Here is a 20,416-nt window from a genome sequence, read left to right on the forward strand (position 1 = left end):
GAGTGGTTTTTATACAGGGACATATATCAAAAAGAAAAGGAATCCTCGCAGTGGCATTGCATATCTCACTGGGTGCGGATGCTAAAACTGTTGCTAAAGATGTAGAAAATCTTTGGGGTACTGAAACTGTCTATTTAGGAAGAAGCAGTTAATGTCACCTTATATTCACTGCAAAATAAGAATTGCATGAATCCCAGACTGCAGTTTGGGTGGGCTGTGAGGAGCTCATTGCATTGTCCATCTAATTGGGGCTGGCAAGTAATGGTCCAGCCTGTTAGGAGGAAAACGCCCTCTGAGGATTCAGATTTCTTCTTGTCTCTGCTCACAGGTGCCTGATGGCACCGGCCACAGCTGGAGCTGTGATGTCAAACCTGGACCAGGGCCTGAGACAAGCTGCTTCATCCCACTTCCTTCCCACTTCTGCAGACACCGCTCGTGTTTATTCAGCCCATTACGATGTTTCTATTTGTTCAATTGTACCATTAACCAGGCAAGGTGCCAAAAAAGCATCTGCTAATATTCAGCATCTAATTATGACAATGATATGATTGCAAGTTCTGCTTTCCATGCTGTTAGGAGATGGTGCACTCCTCCACCTCTCCGTTGCATGAGGAACGGGCGTTGCTGTAGGAAATCTCTGCAGTAATTGTCTCCAACCCTATTCTGCTTTCCTAAACCTCCTGGTGTTTGCCTTGCCATGGCCTTTTCCTCCTGCCCTGCTACTCTCATACCTGCTGCTCTGCTCCTGAGGAGAAACGTGGAGCAACAGTGGCACCGAGTGGGCACGCAGAGGAACAGGACAGCTAAGGCATGGCATAGGGGATGTTAGAGCAGGAGTACATGGGACAAAGACTCCCCATGAAATTTTTTTATGGTCAGGGATCCACAATATGGTGAGGATTCATAATGCACCTAGAGCTGGCAGAAATCCAGCCCTGAATGGGAGGTTGAGGAACTCTGAGGACTCTTCCTCCAACGTGGCTTGGGTGTACCAGGAAAGGCAAATACTGTTAGCCAGAAAAATGCCCAGGGCTTGGACCAACCTCTTGAAGGTTTTTGGACCCCACGTTGCAGCAATGAGTTTCACAGGTGAGACCTCAGTGAAGGGTTTGCAGTGCGTCACCATCACTGCTGATGCATCTCCCGGTTGCTCTTTCCATCCTCAGAAAAATGCAAGACCCTCTCTGCAACTTTTGACTCAGAAGGTCCCCAAAAACCAGTGTTGGAGAAATGTCCCTCTGTTCTTGCTGGGATTCACAGCCTCTTTTCAACACCTGTGGGGTGACACTGGGCTGAGCACACCTTGCTTTGACCCTGTGCAAACACCCTGGTGTTTGCCTGTGTTAAAACAACCCGGTTTGAATTTGTCAGTGCAGAGCGACCTGGGGATCCATCCTTTCCAGTATCCCCCCTCCAGCCTTCATGCTCTCCATGGGCCTTATAAGCAGTTAGCCTGTTTTTGTGTTTGAATAATTAACGAAAAAGTTAAATCCTAAAAGATTAAAATTAACCACTGTGAAACGTTGTTAGAATTAAGTGTAAAATCAATGATTGTCCTTTTATAATTACAATTTGCTTCATTTTTTTTATGTGGTTTTAATGCATTCTGGTGTCTTGGCGTGAATTTTGTGCCTTTCCAGATTAAAAGCCATCCTGTTACAGGTCTGCAGCCTCGCAGGGTGTAATTCAGATTCACTTCCATATCAGTGCCTGCCAGCAAGGACCGTGTGAGCGGAGAGCCAAAGGAAGAGGGCAGAGAACACAAGTACTGCAGGCAGGGATGGAATGCAGCTGAGAGGAGCCGACTGTAAGGGAAGCTGGTGTTAATTACCTTTATAGCCAAACTCACAACCTGATAAAAAAATATCCCCCTTGAGTGAGAGATAACGTAATTAATTTGCATGGGAGAGGTGTGATACGGACAGTGCCTGTGAATCCTGTCCAGCCTCCAGAAATGTTGGCATGGTCCAAACTTTCCTCTTTGCTCTGCAACAAATCAGTGACACTTGAATCCCCTCCATGGGGACGGATGCTTAATATGGGATGTGGTGATCTGGATGTGCTGCTGATGATGCCCCTGAGGCCAAACTGATTTTCTGCACCCTCTGTGCTTGAGGTGGCCAAACCCCCCTTCCCCAGCCTCGCCAGCCCCCGGCATAAGCACACGGGTGCCGAGCAGAAGCAGCTGCGCCTTTCTCCTTCCCTTCGGCAATTTTCTCTTTTTCCTTTCTTCGGGCCCATTTTTTATTCCTCGGGAAAGAAAAAAGAACAATGCCAAAAGCGTGAATTTAAGCCAAAAGCCGGGCAGTGATGCTCTTTGCGCCCACCCGGCTGCGGCCGCTCCTCCACCGGCCCCTTCTGCCGGGTCCCCCTCGCTACCCCCCCATCCTTACACTGCCCCCCCCCCTCTCTTTGTGCTTTTTTTTCCTGCAACCGGAGAGCCCCGGAGGCCGCCTCCATCCCCATGGAAACTCCGGGCCGCCGGGGGCCACCCGCCCAGGCGGAAAGAGGCAGGCGGAGAGGGGACAAAGGGACAGGGGGGAAAGGGGGCGGCCGGAAAACCGGGCTCGGGCGGCGGAGAAAAAGGCAGAAAAGCGGAGAAAAAGGCAGAAAAGCGAAAAGAAAAGGCAGAAAAGCGGAGAAAAGGGCAGAAAAGCGGAGAAAAAAGGGAGAAAAGCGGAGAAAAGGGCAAAAAAGCGGAGAAAAAAGGCAGAAAAGCTGAGAAAAAAGGCAAAAGAGCGGAGAAAAAAGGCAGAAGAGCGGAGAAAAGGGCAGAAAAGCGGAGAAAGGGGCAGAAAAGCGAAGAAAAGGGCAGAAAAGCGGAGGAAAAAAAAGGCAGAAAAACGGAGGAAAAGGCAGAAAAGCGGAGAAAAAAAAAATAAAGAAAAAAAAAAAAAAAAGAAAGAAAAGCGGGGAGTGCAACGTGGCAAAAGTTGAAGGCTGAAAGAAAAGGGATGGGGCCGGGGCTTGGGGAGCGCTGGGGGTCCCCGCGGAGAAACGGGGAGGGGGGGGACGGGACTCGGAGCACGGCCGGAGATGGGGAGGGGGCTGCAGAGGGACGAAGGCAAAGCAGCGAGCTGGGGGCAGCACAGAGCCGGGGAGCCGCGGGCTGGGCTGGTAAGTGATGGGCAAGGGCCTGGGTAAGCCATGGGCAAGGTTTGGGAAGTCCTGGGGCTGTTTCGGAGCCCGGGGGGTGGCCCCCGCCGTGCTCCCCCCCCCCCCCCCTCTGGGAGTTTGGGGGTCGCGGGGGGTTGTCCCCACGCCATCCCGGCGCAGCCAGCTCTCAGGAGAAACTGAGGCACGACCCTCGCCGTGCTACAGGAGGATGGCGATGTGCTGCCGAAGGAGTCGTTTTAGGGGGGAAAATTTGGTTTGGTCAAGTACAAATAGCGTGGTGCTTATAAAATGGGCCCTGGACATAGGCATGGGGCACGACCGGGTCCTCCTGGAGGCATTGATCTCCACCGCAGCTGGAAGTTTTCTTGGTGTGGAGGTGCTGGTGGTATGCAGAGCTTGCTGATCCCCTTTTTTTCTGTAACGAATGGGACAGAGAGACTGGTTTTTCCTTCTAGGTGCTTCGGAACAAAGTGTTGGTACTGCAGACTGCGGGGCAGAGATTTCTCAGGAGCAGCATCCTGCTGGTGGGATTTGCGCATGGAAAGTCCTTTGAGGGAGGCAAAAGGAAGGATTTTATCCTTGCTGTTTGTGTTTCCAGTGCTGAGGTCTGGAAGTTCCCAGCTCCTCCGCTTGCAGGCTTGCGGTGCCACCAACTGCGCAGCACCAGGCCATGGGAGGAAACTTTTTGTTGCCTGCCTTGATCTCCTGCTGCTCACATGGGGGAGCATCTCCAGCAGCTGCTGAGCTCTGCACAGGCTGCTTGCTGCTTTCTGGGTGGCTTCGCTCCCAAGTGCAGCATTTGCTTCATTCCCGGTGCCCAAGAGAGAACGAAAATTCACTTTTCACAGCTATGCCAAGCCAGTAGGGATGGGGCGCCAACCAGACCTCATTGTCCTAGGACAGCTGGTGGAGTAGGTGACCAAAAAGGAGGCTCAGTGAAACCTCCAGCCCCAGCCAACTTGGCAACAGAGCAGAGCTGGGGCCAAACAATTTGGTGGTGCAAGACAGGGGGCAGCGCTTACCCTGCGGGAGTACACTCTGTCTTGGACACCCAAGGGCCCTCCCTCCTGCAGACATTTTGGGGATCTCAGCTGAGGATGTGCTGGGTGAAATCTGCTCGTGCTGGGCACCTGCGTTGCTCCAAGTTTCTCTTGGCTGCACGTCCAGGATCCCTGTTGAGGATGCGCTGCTGTGGGTGGTGGCACGATGAGGGGCACCCAGGTAATTCTTGCAGTTGCCTGTATCTGGTCTTGGCCACTTTGCTCTGCTCCATCTGAAAAATAGGCTCAAAGGGGGACTGGAGAGCCACAGATTTGAATTAGGTGCTCCTTAGGCAAAGGGTATTGGATTTGGGGGTTCTGCTAGGATCTGCTTTTCCTATTACTACCTTGGTGGGTTTTAGTCTGTGTCTGTGCTCAGTTTTTGCTGTGTGCCATTAGAATCTCAGTGCCACGATGATTTTCACAATGGCAAGCACAAGACTAGTCTGTAGGTATCTTTACTTGGGCTCTCGTTTGAGCCAATCTCAATTTCACTTCTCTGCTTTGGGGACGGGACCCAGGCTGCTCCCCAGAAATATCTGCTCTTGTCTTCTGCTGCTCAGGTGCTTCGTTTCGCCCTGGCGGTTGTTGCTTCAGCATCCTGACAGGAGCCGGTCGTGCCCTCTTGTTTCATCTGTCTTATCTGGGATGTGAAAATACCTCCTGCTGGGATTAACTCCTGCAAAATGCAAATCAAATGGTTGTACACATCCTGGTCATAAAAGATTACAGTTGAGCTGCCCTTAAAGAGCATCTGCTGTAATTTTACCCTAAGCTTGCGGAAAATCAGCCGCTTGCTGAGTTGTGGCCACGTCCACGGGTGTCAGTACAGCCACCAACACCAGCCTGTAGCACCAAAGGCAAAGTTTTCCATGTCTTGTGATGAGATTTTTATTATCAGAGGGAGCAAAATGCTGATGGACTCCTTTTAAGTGGTCCCAGACCCAGTCCTGTGCAGAAAGACACTGCAGAGGGTTGAAGACACGGGGGAGGTGGGGGTCAAACCAAGCACCAGGTGCCTGGCTGCATTTTGGGCATGCTGGGGTATTGCTGATACGGCTGGAAAAAAATAACGGGGGGTGAAGTGGATTTTCTGTGCTGTTTACTTAGGTGTGCAAAGAGATTTTTGAATCTCCCAGCACTGACGGTGCTGCCCTGGAGCACTTTGATGGAAGGTGCTGTCGCTGTGCAGGTGAGAGGTGCTTCGGCAACCTTGAGGCTTTGTCTTCTAAAAGGCTTTTCCCAGCTGTTTATCAGGTGGGAAATTATCTTGGTTCACCCTGGGCCCTTGCGTCTTTCTTTGTGGCTTCCCATCTACAGCAAATTGATGCTGGAAGGCAGCTGGGGATGAGCTGGGGGTTGAGTTGTGCTTTGCTTGGACCCCCTGCAGCTTTTGGCCTCCCCTAACCCTTACGTGCTGGGGACATTTATGAACACCACACAGCATTATAACCATAAACATCTTTGTATCTAAATGGGAGAATTGCTCTGGTCTCAAAACACGCTGCCCAGCAAACCGAATTTCATTGTCATCTCCCACAGAAAGGGGGATTGGCGTCCCCCGGCACCAAAAGTAACCGGCCTCTGGGCTGCTCGCTCCAGTTTCTTCTTTCCAAATTTTTGGATGTGGAGGTGACGGAGGGGACAGGCAGCATCTTGGCAAAGACTGGCCAAAATGGTGAAGATGCAAGGATGGTGGAAAGTGGCCTTGAGCGCTGAAGGCTTTTGAACCTCATTCATCCTCCAATTCGGGGGATGTAACCTCCCAAAACTGCATTAAAAGAGTCGGTTGGTGTCCTGTCCTCCCAGGAGGAACACACACGGTGCAGCCACGGGGCTGGGTGAGATTTGTTTCCTCTTTGCTGCTGGATATCAGCACGTTATTACTTTGTTGAAGATTTATTATCGGGCATTTTTTAAGCTCTGCCTTTACTCACCCTGCAGACTTAATGCTTTCTCAAGGTGCACGTGGGGTTACAGCACCGCACTGGCACTGCGGTTGGCTTACAGAGTCATTTATTTCAAGGATTATTGATTTACCGGGTATCTCTTGCAGCAGGTGGGGTTTTGTCTGATAGAGGTTAAACCCCTGTCTTCCGTCCCAATGCTTGGAGCAAGATTTCGGCTTCTTCCAGGGAAAATCGGAGCAAAAAGGGAAAAACGGTGGTACTCATTTCCCACCTATCCCACCAACATTTTGCATTGCTGCCCTTCAGAGCCTCAGTTGCCCTTTTGCCAACTGAAAAAATACTCATCGAGGTAACTGAAAACCCTCTCAAAGCCCCAGAACATCCAGTAATTCCCATTTCCAGTAATGGGAAAAAACAAACGCTTTGGTTTCACCTGGGACGTGCTGAGGTGGTTACCGCCGTGCCTCTTTTCTGTAGCACCGCATGACTTCGTGGCCCAATTTTTCCCTAATTAAGAGTGTGTTTGGGAGTAAATGATACTCCAGAAATCACGCAGTTTGGAAATGCAGAATGTGGGTTGTCACAGCAAGGAATCGCGTGCGCTGTTTGATCAGTTGTGTAGTAGCTCGGAGGATGTAAAAGGATGTAAAAGAATGTTTCCTCTTGTTTTGTCACCTTCTGAAATTTTTCCAGCGGAAGATACACTTAGGGAAAAATTAAAGCCTTGATCGCCAGCTTGCTTAAAATCCGATGGCTGCTTTTTCTTTTACTTCTCTGCTTAAACCACAGGTTTCTCCATTTTCCATCATGACAAACGGAGCTTTCTTCATTACTGCCAGCATTCGGTGCCACAAGCTAAATCCTCTTTCATCTTTATCTCTTGGCTTCTGCGATGAGAAGGCTGCGATGATGCGCTGGGAGATGCAGCAATTAACTCTACTCCAGGATTTAGCTCTGCCCTCGGTTGAGCGAGAGATGCTGCGGAAAGGTTGCCAGAGATGCAGATACAAATCCTCCATCCAGGTTTTTGCTGCATCCCTGCTGCTGAGGGAGATATGGATCATAACCAGAATTATTGCCCGTCCCCGGGAAAGGAGGGGATGCTGAGAGATGTCGATTTGCAAGGGAGATGGATCTGGGCGCCGGGTTTTTGTGCCGCCTCGGTGCCATGCGGCGGGTGTCCAAGACGCCCCGGTGATGCGGGGGGTGCGGGATTTTTCAGTTCTGGTGCCGATGCTGCTCTCATGGTGAGGTCTCTGTGGCGCAATGGACGAGCGCGCTGGACTTCTAATCCAGAGGTTCCGGGTTCGAGTCCCGGCAGAGATGATCTCCAGGCAGGTGTCTCTTTTATTTTATGCATGTTCCATCATAGATACCAATCCGTCGCGTTGATAACACCCCTGAAGGCTTGAGAGGGGAGATAATGACTTTTCACGGCACCGTCTCCGCTGCAGATGCTCCTAACGGGTGTGTGGCACAGAATGATGGAGTGGTAGGGGTTGGAAGGGACCTTGGAAGATCATCCAGCCCAATCCCCCTGCCAGAGCAGGAGCACCTAGGTCAGGTCACGCAGGAACTCATCGTATCGTTGGATGTCAGCGAGCAGAGCCCACCTCACTCCTCCTCCTACTTATTCCCCGTGCTAGGAGCACTGGTGTACAGGCACCCCCCATCTAAGGTGTGTTTCTTGCCCCATATTCCCCTTTCCTCATTCCTTTTGGTAGTTCCTCAATGCCTTGATGTTTTTACCCCGCTTTTTTCCCCCCAAACTGCTCATGGGCCCTGTCTTTGATGCCTTGTTGAGAAAACTACTGGGCTTTCCCGTAGAAATCGGGTGGTCAGGAAGCGGTTTAGAGCCTCGCGTTGAGACTTCCTTTGGTAGACACGGTCATTTGTTTCAAATGTAGGTCAACAAAAACGTAGGGCCGTGCTCTGAGTTCCCACCTCATGGAAATCCCTTGGAAGTGCTCTTGACTTTCATATTCTTATACAAATTTGTGTTTACTGGCAGCCACCTCCATAGCCCCATGGAAATTTATCATCCTACATAGCAAATTGACTTCTTCTTTCACGGGTGTTCGAAGCCGTGAGTGTGTAATCTCACGTAAATAAATAATGAATAAAGAATTGCTATAAGCATTGAGAAAGAAAACGGGGAGCTGCGTGTGGTTGTGGCTGGGGTTCGTAGTTGACTGGGTTTCAACGGGGGCTGCCAGCGGACTTTTCCAGGCTACCGCAGCATTTTTTTTGTGGTGACAACGTGCTGAAGGTTGAAGGAGGAACCATAGAATGGTTGGGTTGGAAGGGACCTCTACAGATCACCTCGTGCCAGCCAAAAATCAGAATTAGCTTTTATTTTGTTGTCTGGCCTTCTGTGTCTGTCCTCTGCAGGGCTCCGGGAGGTGCTGAGGGGCTCCCTGCATCACACCTTGTCTCGTGGCTTCATTAATGAAGATGAGCTTCAAATTGTTGTGTTGGTGCTTTGGGTTGTGTGTTGAGTCTGTGTGTCCCACAGCCAATGGTGCTCAAATGATAAAATCATAAAATCCAGGCAAAGACTGCAGGGCTAGCTTGGTCTGCACCTTGCTCTCACACATTTTGGGGCAGCTGTGCTGAAATGGGGCTTCCACAAGAAGCTGAGTGGTACCATGGGTCCCAAAACTGTCCCGTGCCTCTCACAACCCATTCAACATGATCCATCCAGGGGGCAAGCAGCAGAAACCTGCCTGTTTCTTGCCCATTGGTGTCTGACCTCCAGCACAGAGAAAGGGTCAAAGAAATTGCAAATACAACCTCAGAAGAGCTTGAGAATCCTGCCACTGGGTGATGGATGGACCCCAAGACACTGGGGAAGGAGTGAAGCAAAAAGCCGTATGTGAAGAGGATCCATTGCAGCTTATTTGCTCTGGGGGAAAAAGAAATAAAGAAACGGGCAAACAAAGAAAGAAACGAAAAACAACAAAAAAAATGCAGACGGTCACCCAGGAGGACTGGAGTCTCCCTAGGGAGCAGAGGAGGCATCTCAGAGGGGCTGCACGAAGCAAGGGCTGGATGAGGCTGTGGTTTCAGGGTGAGCCCTGAATCTGGTATTAAATGAGGTGTGGAGGAAAAAAATAAATGTCATTAAGGACTGGACATTATAACAACACAAAGATTTCCGGTGAGTGGGGTTGGTTCTTTGCATAAGTGTAATAAAACCAAGTGCTATTTCCTTCCTTTTTTCTCAGAAAAGCATCTCCACGCAGGGGACATCAGGGTTGCCCTCTGCAAGGGGGAAGTCGCCAAGCTCTGGACCCCCAGTCTGGGATGGGGGGGAGCAGAGCCCTGCTCCTCCTGGGTGAGTGCGACCGCAGGGGCTGGGGGCTGCTGGCGTGGACGTGTGTCCCCAAAAAGCCACAGGGACCCAGTGAGCACCAGCAAGGGCAAAGGTGACCCCCATCTCCGGCACAGGTTCCGCTGGGTGCCCCTCACACCCCTTTGGGGCATGTCTGGGGGGGGTCACTTTGCCTGGGTAAGGGAAGATTTTTGTTTCTCCTGCCAGGTGGAGGAGATTTGGATGGAGCAGTGGTTGCCCCTGTCACGACATAGGTTTAGGGCTTCCTTTTTGGGGTGGCCTTGTTGCTGGGGAAGAGGGAAACGAGGGTCCCAGCAAGGCTGGTGGGCATCAGCATGGTGGGGCTGGGGATACCAAACCATGGGGTGATTTGGAGGTGCTGGTGGGCGTCTCGGTGACCTGGCAGATCTTGCCAAGACTTTTCTTTTAGGATGGGTTTTAGGACGTCCAAGGGCAGGCTCACTCCTCTCTGTACTGCAGAACGCCTGGCAGATGCTTCCCGGTGGTGCTCACCCCTTCTTTTCCTCCTTTCAGCTCAAGTCCTCGGCCTTGCTGGTGAGTCCTATTTGCTGGCAGGTTTTTGGTGAGAGCCCACGGGTTCTTGCTGAACGAGGTGGCAGGGACGTCCCCTCGCATGGCCACAGGGCACGGCACGGCTTTGCTGTGCCTCCCCATGCTGCCTGTCTTGAGGGCAGCACCAGCCACCAGCTCAGCCGACCCTCTGAAAGACAAAGCCCCCCAAAACCCCACCAACACCCTAAAAACCCTAAATCAGCAGCAGGGTCCTGCCTTCTTCCCCCATCCCAACCCCTGTGCTCAGGGCTGGGGGCTCGCTGCCGCACACGGCGATGTGCTGATCCCTGTCCTGCCCTCACCTCCCCTCCTGCCTGGACCCTTCACAGCCACGGAGACGGCTCTGCTAACCACGGACCCCCCCTGGAGCACGATATTTCGAGGAGAGAGCGTTACCCTGCGGTGCCGGGGCTCCCAGCCCTCGGGGCAGCAGCCCACAACCTGGTACCACAACGACAAGATCCTGGCGCGCACGGACACGGACACGTACAGGATCACAAACGCCAGGCAGAAACAGACGGGCACATACAAGTGCCAGAGCCCCGGCTCCGTGGCCAGCAACCCCATCACCTTGATCGTCTCCTACGGTGAGTGACGTGACCCGGGCTGAGCTCTGCTCGCCCGTGCTCCACGGCTTCGCTCTGGGACAAACGGAGATCCCCTAAGCATAAGGAAGGCGGTGGTGTTGGTGTTGGGGCACCACGAGCTGGGGTTTGGGGACTTTTGGCCTCCCTATCCCTGCACGATGCATCTCTTTTATAGAATCGTAGGGATTCTATATCATAGAATCTGTAGAATCGTGGAATTCCTCCGTGTCCTTCTGGTGCTCCAGGGGGGGTCTCAGGAGCGCAGAGCAGAGGGCACCGTCCCCTCCCTGCCCTGCTGCCCACGCTGCTTTCGGTTCAGCCCAGCATCAGGTTTGGCTTTCTGGGCTGTGAGTGCACTTTGCTGGCTGATTTCAAATTTTTCATCCACCGGTACCCCCAAATCCCCCTTTGCGGGGCTGTTCTCACTGCATTCAGCACCTGGTCCATGCTGATTGAGGTTTGGGACTAACCCATTCCGGGTGCAGGACCTTCAGCAATTGCTCCTGGGGTGTCGTGCAGATTGGCTGATCCTCCAGGTCCCGTCTCACGCGGTGTTCGAGGGCGAGCTGCTGTGCATGCAGTGCCGGGGCTGGGAGCCGGGGAGCGTGACTTCAGTGCAGTATTTTAGGGACGGAGCAGACATCACCACCCGCTACGCCTCGGACAAGCAGCTCTGCATCCCCCGGGCTGAGACCCAGCAGAGCGGCAGGTATCGCTGCACGGGCCAGATGAACTCCTTCTTGTCGGTAATAAAAAGGGAATCTCAAGAGTTACATGTTTGTATCAGAGGTAAGAAATTCCTGGGAGTCTTTGGGCCTTCCCAAAAGTCAGAGGGTGTGGAGCTCTGTATGACGGCTGAGCCAGGTCCGTGCTACCAGTGCAGGAATTAAATCAAACCCCGTGCCCACAACCACAGAGACCTGGCCGGTTACATCCAACCCTGGCTCTGGGATGCTCCCTGCACCCGAATTGGGGTCTTGGTCCCGTGCAGCCTTGTTCTGGTGGGGTGGGGTGACTGTCCCTTCCCTCGGGCATCTTGAGCAGCGAGGCAGCCCCAGAAGCTCCCTCCAAGGAGATGCCCCCTGACAGCTCCCGGGAGGGTTTGTATAGAATTCCAATTCAAAAGAAAGAACAAAAACCCAAAAGAAAGAACAAAACCCCTTTTTCCTTTCCCCAGAGCTCTTCTCCTCCCCGGTGCTGAGCGTGGCCAGCTCAGCGGAGACCCTTGAGGGAAGCCCCCTCAACCTGAGCTGTGTCACGCACCTCAGCCCCCACAGCCCCCGCAGCATCCTCTGGTACCTCTTCTACCGAAACGGCACGGTCCTTCAAGGCCCCAAAACCTCCTCCAAGTACCACGTGCCGATGGTGGGGCTGGCGGACACGGGCTCCTACTCCTGTGAGGTGCGGGCGGAGAACTCCAGCATTTGGAAGCAGAGCGCCCAGGTCCCCATTGCTGTCAGAAGTGAGTTTTTGGGGTGCTGGGGACCGGTGGGGGGTGCAGGCAGGGAAGGGCAGCCCCTGAGGGGGTCTCCCAGAGACGTGTGGAGGCTGTGGGGTTTGGCACAAAGCCACGCCACTTTACAAAACCCCAAATTTCCCATGCCTGCAGCTACACGCTCAGCCGTCCACTGGTCCTGCTGCCGGCACGGTGTGGTTTCGGGGTTTTGTTTTTGGTGTTTCGGTTTCCCTTTGGGTATGAATTCTGTTCTCTCTCATTCTATGTCTCCATCCTGTCTCATCTCTCATCACCCAGCATTCCCAGTCATTCACTGTTTGGGAAAAAAAAAAATAAAATAAAAAAAAATGCCCAGTTTCATTGGGAACGTCTATACTGGAAACCAGTATGTTTCCTCTCTCCCCCCCATCTCGTAGGAGTCCCCATCTCAGGGGTGTCCCTGGACGTGCAGCCCCACGAGGGGCAGGTGATGGAGGGGCAGCGCCTGGTGCTGAGCTGCTCGGTGGCTGCAGGCACGGGATCCATCTCCTTTTCCTGGCACCGAGAGGGCTCCGCAGAGGTTTTGGGAAGGGGCACCCGTTACGAGATCCCGTCAGCCCAGCGAGACGACGATGGGCACTATTACTGCGTGGCCTCCAACGGGGGTGTCCCAGCCCAGAGCCCGCGGCTGCGGGTCACGGTTGTGGGTGAGTGGCATCAAGGGGACATTGCTGGGAGGAGGAGACCCAGGACTGGGTCTCAGAGCTGGTCCCAGCCCCAGCTGTAAGGCCAAGGAGCTGGGCTGCGCAGAACAGGACCAGCACGGGGCCAGCGAGTGGCTCAGCCCCCCAAAAGTCTCCCAGCCACGTGCTGGTCCTCTCCATATGAAAAAGAAGATGGTTTAATTGACATCTAGCAGTGCTGATGTCACCTAATGGCTTTTTTCCGTTAGTCCTTGCATTGGGCGCACAGGACTGGCTGAGGTCCAGATTGAGATCTGAGTATTTGTGGTGCTGGTGTTAGAGCTGAGGGCTTAGTGCCGTAGCACGGCTAACGGAGGCTCCCCGTTTTTGGCTGGGTAATTCTCCAAAGTCCACGAATTCCAGCATCAGGCCCACGTGGTGTTTCCAAGTTTCCCCGAGTCCTCAGGGGGTGTTTGTTTCCCAGGTGTCTCCTCGCTCTTCTACTGCCATATCAGAGCACCGCTGCTGCTGGCAGCCTTGGGGTCCCTGCTGTCCGGGCTGCTTGCTGTCCACGTCCTCATGAGCAAAGACCCAAAAGGAGCGAAGCAGTGAGTGGGACCCCCCACGAGACCACCTGCATACGTATGGGATGCACACCAGGAAAGAATCCTTGTGGGGCACCTCCAACCCACAAGGGCACCATGGAAATTGGGCAAACGAGCGTCCCCACGGCCCTTCTCAATGTGTATTGACAGAGGTGCTTCTGGTTTCCTGCACGTGCTGCCCAATAAAGCACTTCTGAGCGTGGAGATTTGTGCTTGCCTGTGTGGCTGCTGGTGGAGCGTGCCCCGTGTGCACGTGTATACACGAGTGTGCAATTGCTGCTCACACACATCGCATCGCCCAGGGGAGTGTTTGCTCTGTGCTTTTTGGGCAGGGGGGAGTGGGGCAGGGGGCAGAGGAGAAATGAACTCGATCTGGGAGCCCTGATGCAACCCCACACACAGCAGCACTCTGCGACTTGTCCCTTTCCAAGCAACCCTACAAGTAACCCTAACGGGAACACCGGGACGAACGCAAAGTAGGACCCTAGCCAACAGGTACGGTGCAACTTTCGCTCATCAAAAAGTGCTCCCAACAGAAGCCTTTGGGTACACCTCAACTCCCCTGGGGAGCCTTCATGCAACCCCACAGGACACAGGACTCTGCACCTTCTCTCTTTCGAAAGAACCCTAAGCGTATCCATGTCTGTAATGATCAATGTAAACCAACCCTAACCCTAATCATAGCCCTAAACCTAACCAAAACGCGCACCCTCACCCTAAGGACCATAACCCTAAACGCAAACCTGACCCTAAAGCTAACCTAATCCCTAAACCCAACTCTAACCCTAAACCCAACCCTGACCGGTATCTAACTCTGACGGTGGCTCTAACCCTAAAACTACTCCTAAACCTAACCCTATTGTAACTCTAACCCTAATCCCCAAACAACCAATGACACTAATCCTAAACCGCGGCGCTAAAATAACACGCAGAGCTAATCCTAACCCTGGCCCTAACCCTAGACCTAACACTAACCCTAAACCAGTTGGGCCCAACTCCATTTGAGGCCATGTGCCCATATAATGCACACCGCCCAACTCCATATAAGGTCATGTGCCCATATAATGCACACCACCCAACTCCATATAAGGTCATGCTGCCCATATAAGGCATACCGCCCAGCTCCATATAAGGTCATGCTGCCCATATAAGGCACCCACCAACTCCATATAAGGGCATGCTGCCCCGCCCCCCCCATTGTGAGGTCACGCCGCGCACCCTATAAATTCCAGGCGCTCGGCCCCCATTGCCAGTAGCAGACGCTGTCTGTGCACTGGTGCGACTGGTGCAACTGGCAGTAGACGCTATAGGGTCAGGGGCTGCCGGCCCTCGCAGACCCAGTGAAGGTGACCGACGGTCAGTGGCCAAATCAGTCAGAGTCCACCCAATTCTTCCTGTCCCCGTGGCCATGGTGCGGGACATCGCAGGAAGGGGACCGATGGCCCCCAGCCGCCCCGCACCCCGACGGGGCCCGGCGCAGCCCAATGGCAGCCCCGCGCAGCAGAAGGAGCGCAGGCTGGAGCTGCAGGCACTGCGTGCCAAACTGGAGGCCGAGCGCCTCCACAACCAGGAGCTGCGGCGCCATTTCGCCGCCGAGATTTCCAAAATGAAGGAGGCGGAGGAGAGGGAGCGGCAGCTGCTGGTGCAGCAGCTGCAGTGCGAGTGGGAGAGGCAGCAGGCCCTCGACGCGCAGCGGCTGCAGGAGCAGCAGCGGCAGCAACGCGCCACCGAGACCCGGCAGATACTGCGGTGGAAAGCGGCCGAGCTGCAGGCGGCGCAGGAGCCGCTGCAGAAGGAGCTCGACGCGACCACGCACCAAGCGCGGGAGCTGCAGCGGCAGCTGGCCGACGAGCTGCGGACTCCCTGCAGGAGCAGCACTGCGGCCCGCGCCAAGCTCCAGGCTGTCCTCAAGGAACTGCGCTGGGAGACGCATGGGGACCAGCCCGCCCGCATCCGCCAGCTCCAGCATGAGCTGGAGCTGGAGAAGAAGCTTTTCATCAAGTTCATCGTGGCGGGCTTCGAGGACGAGCAAGAAGACAGCCAGGGAACAAAGGGCCAAGAAGATCAAGAAGGGCCCTTGGGCAAGGCAGAGCCAAAGACGCCGACACGGGCTCAGCCTGCCCGGGACGCACCGCAGAAGGGAGCCAAGGAAAGCTGGGGCTCCGAAAAGGGCAGCAGCCGTCCTGTGAAGGACGCTCAGGTCCAGGTGAGGAGCCAGGCTGAGGAAGCTGGGGGGGAGAAGGCTCCAGGGAGACCTCGGGGGGTGGCCTGAGGTCCCTAGAGGGGGCTACAGGAAAGCTGGGGAGAGATTCTGTCAGGGAGGGCAGTGGGGGGCTCAGAGTAACGGCCTGAGGCAGAGGAGGGCACGTTTGGGTCAGGTATAAGGAAGAAATCCTCCCCCGGGAGGGCGGCGAGGCCCTGGCGCAGGCTAGGGGGGGGCCCCAAACCTGGCAGGGGCTGGAATGAGGTGGGCGCTGAGCTCCCTTCCAACCCAACCCTTTCTCTGATTTGGTGATTGCAGGTTCCAGAACCTTCCGACGAAGACAAGGTGCTGCCATGCACGCTCGAGTGGATGCTGGAGCAGCACGACCGCCTCCAGCGAGCCATGAGCGGCCTGGAGAAGCAACGCCAGGCCCTGGAGGCAAAGAAACGCCTCCTGAGAGAGGCAAGCACCGAGGAAGAGTGCCGGGAGCTGCAGATGCTCCAGGAAGCCAAAGAAAAACTGGTGGTGCTGACCGAGCAGCTGGAGGAGAAATGCAGAGCCCTGATGAAGACCATCCAGCAGGACAGCAAGACTCCAGGGCCTCCACCCAGCCAAAGCTCCGCTGAGGCACCGCCACCCTGTGAGAGTGCCCCCAGCCCAAGCGAGGAGGTGCTGCTTGCCCAGCTCACGCAGCTGAGCGAGGAAAAAAAGCGACTGGAGGAAGAAAATTCTCGCCTCCGAAGGCAGCTGGACGCAGCGATGGGAGTCCAAGCTGAAAATGCTGACCTGAAGAAGCAGGTGGAGCAAATGGAAGAAGAGCAAAACTTGGCCCTGCGACAGGTCAGCGAGCTTCAGGCCCAGCTGCAAGAGGCCGAGTGCCAGCTGAAAGGGCTCAAGGAAATTGCAGACAGAGGGCCACAGCTGGAGAAAAAACACCTGGAGACACAGCTGGAGCTCCAGAAGAAAGAACAGGAGCTCGAGAGCTTGCAGAGGGCTCAGGAAGAAGGCAAGAGGCAGCACGAGGAAGCCTCGCAAATGTTACGAGCCCAGGTGGCCGACCTGGAAGATCGGTGCCACCATCAAACCCAACAACTCGAGCTGCTCGCTGAGGAGCTGCAGCGGCTGCAAAGTGAGGAATCCAGCCCTGCCACCACCCCTCTGCCACAGCCATCGCCTACCCACCCAGCCACCTCCCAGTCCCAAGCGGCAGAGGACAGCCCAGGGCCCTGCCTGCCTGCAGAAGAGGACATTGCAGAAGAGAGCCAAGAAGCGGAAACTTGGCAGCAGCCCTTCGACCTGCGGGCTTTGTTGGAACGAGGACCACAAAGGATTCGGAAATTCCTAGCTCTCTACAGCTATGACCCTGCTGATAGTCCCAACGAGCATCCGGAGCTAGAGCTTCACCTCACGGCGGGGCAGTTTGTTTATGTCATTGGGGACATGGATGAGGACGGCTGGTATATAGGAGAGCGGACAGACGGCAGTAGAGGCTTCGTCCCCTCCAATTTGGTGCAAGAAGTTTTCGACGAGCTGAGCTTGACACCAGAGCCGCCAGAGCTGAGGGATGTGCTTCTGGACACCGATGAGGGGGAGAGCTCCACTGACAGCAGCAGCAGTGGGGAAGCCAGGGATGATCTGGACAAAGAAATCTGTCCCGATATGATGGATAAGTGGGCCGTTGCAGAAGCCTTCCTGAAGGAGCTGCGTGACGTGCTAAAAGAGGACAAAGAAACCTCCAGGGAAGGAAACGATGATTCCAGCGACCCCTTCTGTCTCTCACTCATGATGGAGGAGGAGAAAGATCAGGGTGCCGATGACACCAAAAGTCAATAAAACTGTCAACGATAATCAGCCTGGCCTAGGTGATTCTTCTCCAGAAGGTTTATAGAAATGGAGAAGGACTTCTTGGCCCTGCAGGTCACTGCACGCTGGAACAGGTTGGCCAGTGTTATAAATGAAGTCTCAACTCAATCTGAATTTTGTGATATTTATAAAACAAATATTTCTAAAAGGTAGAAAAGGCAAGTAAACAGCGCTGGGTGTGTGGGGAGTCTACGCTCCACCAACACGCACACACAAACATCAAACATTCTAAATATACAGAACATTGCTTTACATACTAAACCCGAGTACACCTAAACATATGTAAAATCAGAAAAGGTAACAAACAATCCTTTAAGTTCCATGACTTAACAGTCTCCGTATTCCATTCCTTTTCTTGACCACAAATAAGTCTCCATTTTCAATTCCTTTTGAACGATATGTCTCGCTTTAAGTTGTCAAGCAACTCGGTCTTTGGGCCTTATGTATCCCGTTCATCCCGGATTGAAGAAAAGTAATATCCATCTCCTTTTCAAGGCCCTACCACAACCCTAACCCTAACCCTAACCCTAACCCTAACCCTAACCCTAACCCTAACCCTAACCCTAACCCTAACCCTAACCCTAACCCTAACCCAACCCTAACCCTAACCCTAACCCTAACCCTAACCGTAACCCTAACCCTAACCCAACCCTAACCCTAACTCTAACCAACCCTAACCCTAACCCTAACCCTAATCATAAACCTAACCCTAACCCTAACCCAACCCTAACCCTAACCCTAACCCTAACCCTAACCCTAACCCTAACCCTAACCCTAACCCAACCCTAACCCTAACCCTAACCCTAACCCTAACCCTAACCCTAACCCTAACCCTAACCCTAACCCTAACCCTAACCCAACCCTAACCCTAACCCCAACCCTAACCCTAACCCTAACTCCAAAAAGTGCCCCAATAGGGCCTGGGTCTCAAGGCACATTCAGGTCAACAGGGGGCATAACAGCAAAAGCCTTTGATGGCTGTAGCAGCAATCCCACTGCAACCTTGTCATTTTTAGTTGCAGAGTCCCACACCTTGACCTCAGTTTGGTCCCATATTTCAGGCTCATTAACTGTCCGATCATTAATGAGGAGAATGAGCTGTGAGGTGACCAGGACAGCCTTTGTTCCTAAGGCCGTATGATTCCCCATAACGAGCCGCTGCTGACCAGCAAGGGGCAGTTGTGTGCACAGGTCCGCTTCTCTCCGTTACCATATATAACACCCAGAGACACTTTGTGCCCTTTTATTATTCTTTTTTAGCTTTATTGTGACAAAACGTGGTGTTTTGGGGACATTTCAGTCAGCGCGGGCCAAGGCTGCAGCCACCACTCCTCCCGTTACTGCCAGGCTCCCCCAGGCAGCGGGGCAGGGCTGCGTGTGCCCTTTTATTACTATTTATTAGCTTTATTGTGACAAAACGCGGCGTTTTGGGGACATTTCTGTCAGCGCGGGCCGAGGCCGAAGCCCGCGCAAAGGCGCCACGCAGTGGGCGCGCTCTGCGCATGCGCGGGGGGGGTGGAAAATGGCGGGGAGGGGCGGGAACTACATTTCCCAGCGTTCCGTGGGGTGCGGGCGACGGCAGCGACTTCCGGTTTCCGGGGCGGCCTGGGGGCTGCGCGGTGCCCCCGCTGCCCGCTGGGGGGCGCCTGGGGGGGGGGGCACGGGGGGGTCTGGGGGGGTCTGGGGGGGGGTTGGGGGGTGGGGGGGCACTGAGTGGGGGTGTTGGGGGGTGGGGGTGGTGGGGGAGGGGGGATTGGGGGGTCTGGGTGCAAGGGGGGGCAATGGAGGGGGGCACTGAGGGGGCTGGGGGACAGGGGAGGGCCATGGGGGGGGGCACTGGGGGGTCTGGTTGCAAGAGGGGGCACTGGGGGGGGGCAATGAGGGGGCTGGGGGGCTGGGGAGGGGGCTTTGGGGGGTGGGGAAGGGCCATGGAGGGAGGCACTGGGGGGGCTGGGGGGCTGGGGAGGGGGTTTTGGGGGGTCTGGGGGTGGGGGAGAACTGTGGAGGGGGGCACTGGGGGGTCTGGGAGGTGGGGGGGGCACTGGAGGGGGGCACTGGGTGGCAAGGGAGGGGGGTTCTGGAGTCGAGGAGGCTCCTGGAGGGGGAGCCCAGGGGGGTCTGCAGGGGTCCGGGGGGGGGGGCTCGGGGGCGCTGTGAGGGACCGCTGGGGGGGCTCGGGGCAGCCTGCAGGGAAAAGGGGGGCTCGGGGCTGGGAGCACAGCGGCTGCTGGAACCAGGGGGGTACCTGGGGCTGGGGGGGGGGGGGGGGAGCGGTGCTGGGTTTGCCCTCGGGGGTCTCCCACTGTGCTCCTCGGGCGCTATTTGGGGGGTCCCGGGGGCGCTGCTCATGGACCCCCCCACCGACACCGCTGCCAAGTCCGAGCTCTTCGTGCTCTGCTGCCCCCTCCACGTTCTCCGTGCCGTGAAGCCCCCCCGGGGGCTTTCCCCTTGCTCCTAGGCGAAGCCCCTTCCCCTCAGCAGCCCCCCCTTTTCATTTATTTTTTACCAGCAGGTCCCCGGAGGCACCTCCAGCAGCAGCTGCGGGGGGGGGGGGGGGCAGGAAAACACCCTCCCCAATAAATCCTCCAAATTTCTATTTTTTATCTATAAATTCAAATTTATATATATATGTTTTTATCCTTCAAAAATACCTTTATAAATATACCCCTGGGTGAAATAAGTGGCAGAGGGACAGGGGGGGGACGCTTGGGGGGCGGCCCTGCCCCATGTCCCGCACGAGGCGAGCGGGGTTTGGTTTGACCCCAAGGTTCGGGCAGGGGCTTTGGGTTAGGGTTAGGGTTAGGGTTAGGGGGTTAGGGTTAGGGTTAGGGTTAGGGTTTCGGTGCCCTCCCCAGGCTCCGCAGCACCGGGGTCGGACCCGATGGGACCCCCAATTCCCTCCCCACACACACACACACACAGGGGGGGGGGGCGGCGGCCGAGAATTCGGTGTTGGTGGCGGGGCGAACACTGCGCCTTTGTTACCCGAACAATGTTTCCCGGCCGGGATTCCTCACCCCCTCGCCCCAACCTTCACTCCGCCGGCCGCTGCCTTTGTTTCGTGCC

At 55.0% G+C, this 20,416-nt stretch overlaps 2 protein-coding genes and 1 non-coding gene across 34 annotated transcripts; all 3 read left to right on the top strand.

Annotated features, from left to right (window-relative positions):
* The first annotated feature begins 2,468 nt into the window (after window positions 1-2,468).
* On the top strand, window positions 2,469-13,488 carry LOC119713830 (Fc receptor-like protein 4). Of its 32 annotated transcripts, none has more exons than XM_038167978.2 (11): window positions 3,051-3,117; window positions 5,268-7,401; window positions 7,522-7,745; window positions 8,459-9,227; window positions 9,295-9,404; window positions 9,882-9,956; window positions 10,304-10,561; window positions 11,081-11,350; window positions 11,739-12,023; window positions 12,434-12,703; window positions 13,164-13,488. In XM_038167978.2, the coding sequence occupies exons 5-11, from the start codon at window positions 9,374-9,376 to the stop codon at window positions 13,289-13,291; spliced, it is 1,317 nt and encodes a 438-aa protein (XP_038023906.2). In that variant the 5' UTR covers window positions 3,051-3,117; window positions 5,268-7,401; window positions 7,522-7,745; window positions 8,459-9,227; window positions 9,295-9,373; the 3' UTR covers window positions 13,292-13,488. The 32 variants fall into 32 exon arrangements, with proteins under 32 accessions (XP_038023888.2, XP_071884042.1, XP_071884044.1 ...); XM_038167981.2 differs by having other exon boundaries at window positions 9,936-9,956; XM_072027951.1 differs by having other exon boundaries at window positions 9,313-9,404.
* Window positions 7,320-7,393, top strand: TRNAR-UCU (transfer RNA arginine (anticodon UCU)). Its single transcript has one exon. It is a non-coding gene; the product is annotated as a tRNA-Arg (tRNA).
* A 111-nt stretch (window positions 13,489-13,599) lies between the features above and the next one.
* On the top strand, window positions 13,600-17,802 carry LOC139999510 (uncharacterized). Its single transcript, XM_072027936.1, has 2 exons — window positions 13,600-15,490; window positions 15,806-17,802. The coding sequence occupies exons 1-2, from the start codon at window positions 14,693-14,695 to the stop codon at window positions 17,318-17,320; spliced, it is 2,313 nt and encodes a 770-aa protein (XP_071884037.1). The 5' UTR covers window positions 13,600-14,692; the 3' UTR covers window positions 17,321-17,802.
* The last annotated feature ends 2,614 nt before the right edge of the window (window positions 17,803-20,416 follow it).

This window comes from Anas platyrhynchos, chromosome 26, assembly GCF_047663525.1.
Source record: "Anas platyrhynchos isolate ZD024472 breed Pekin duck chromosome 26, IASCAAS_PekinDuck_T2T, whole genome shotgun sequence".
Taxonomy (NCBI): Eukaryota; Metazoa; Chordata; class Aves; order Anseriformes; family Anatidae; genus Anas; species Anas platyrhynchos.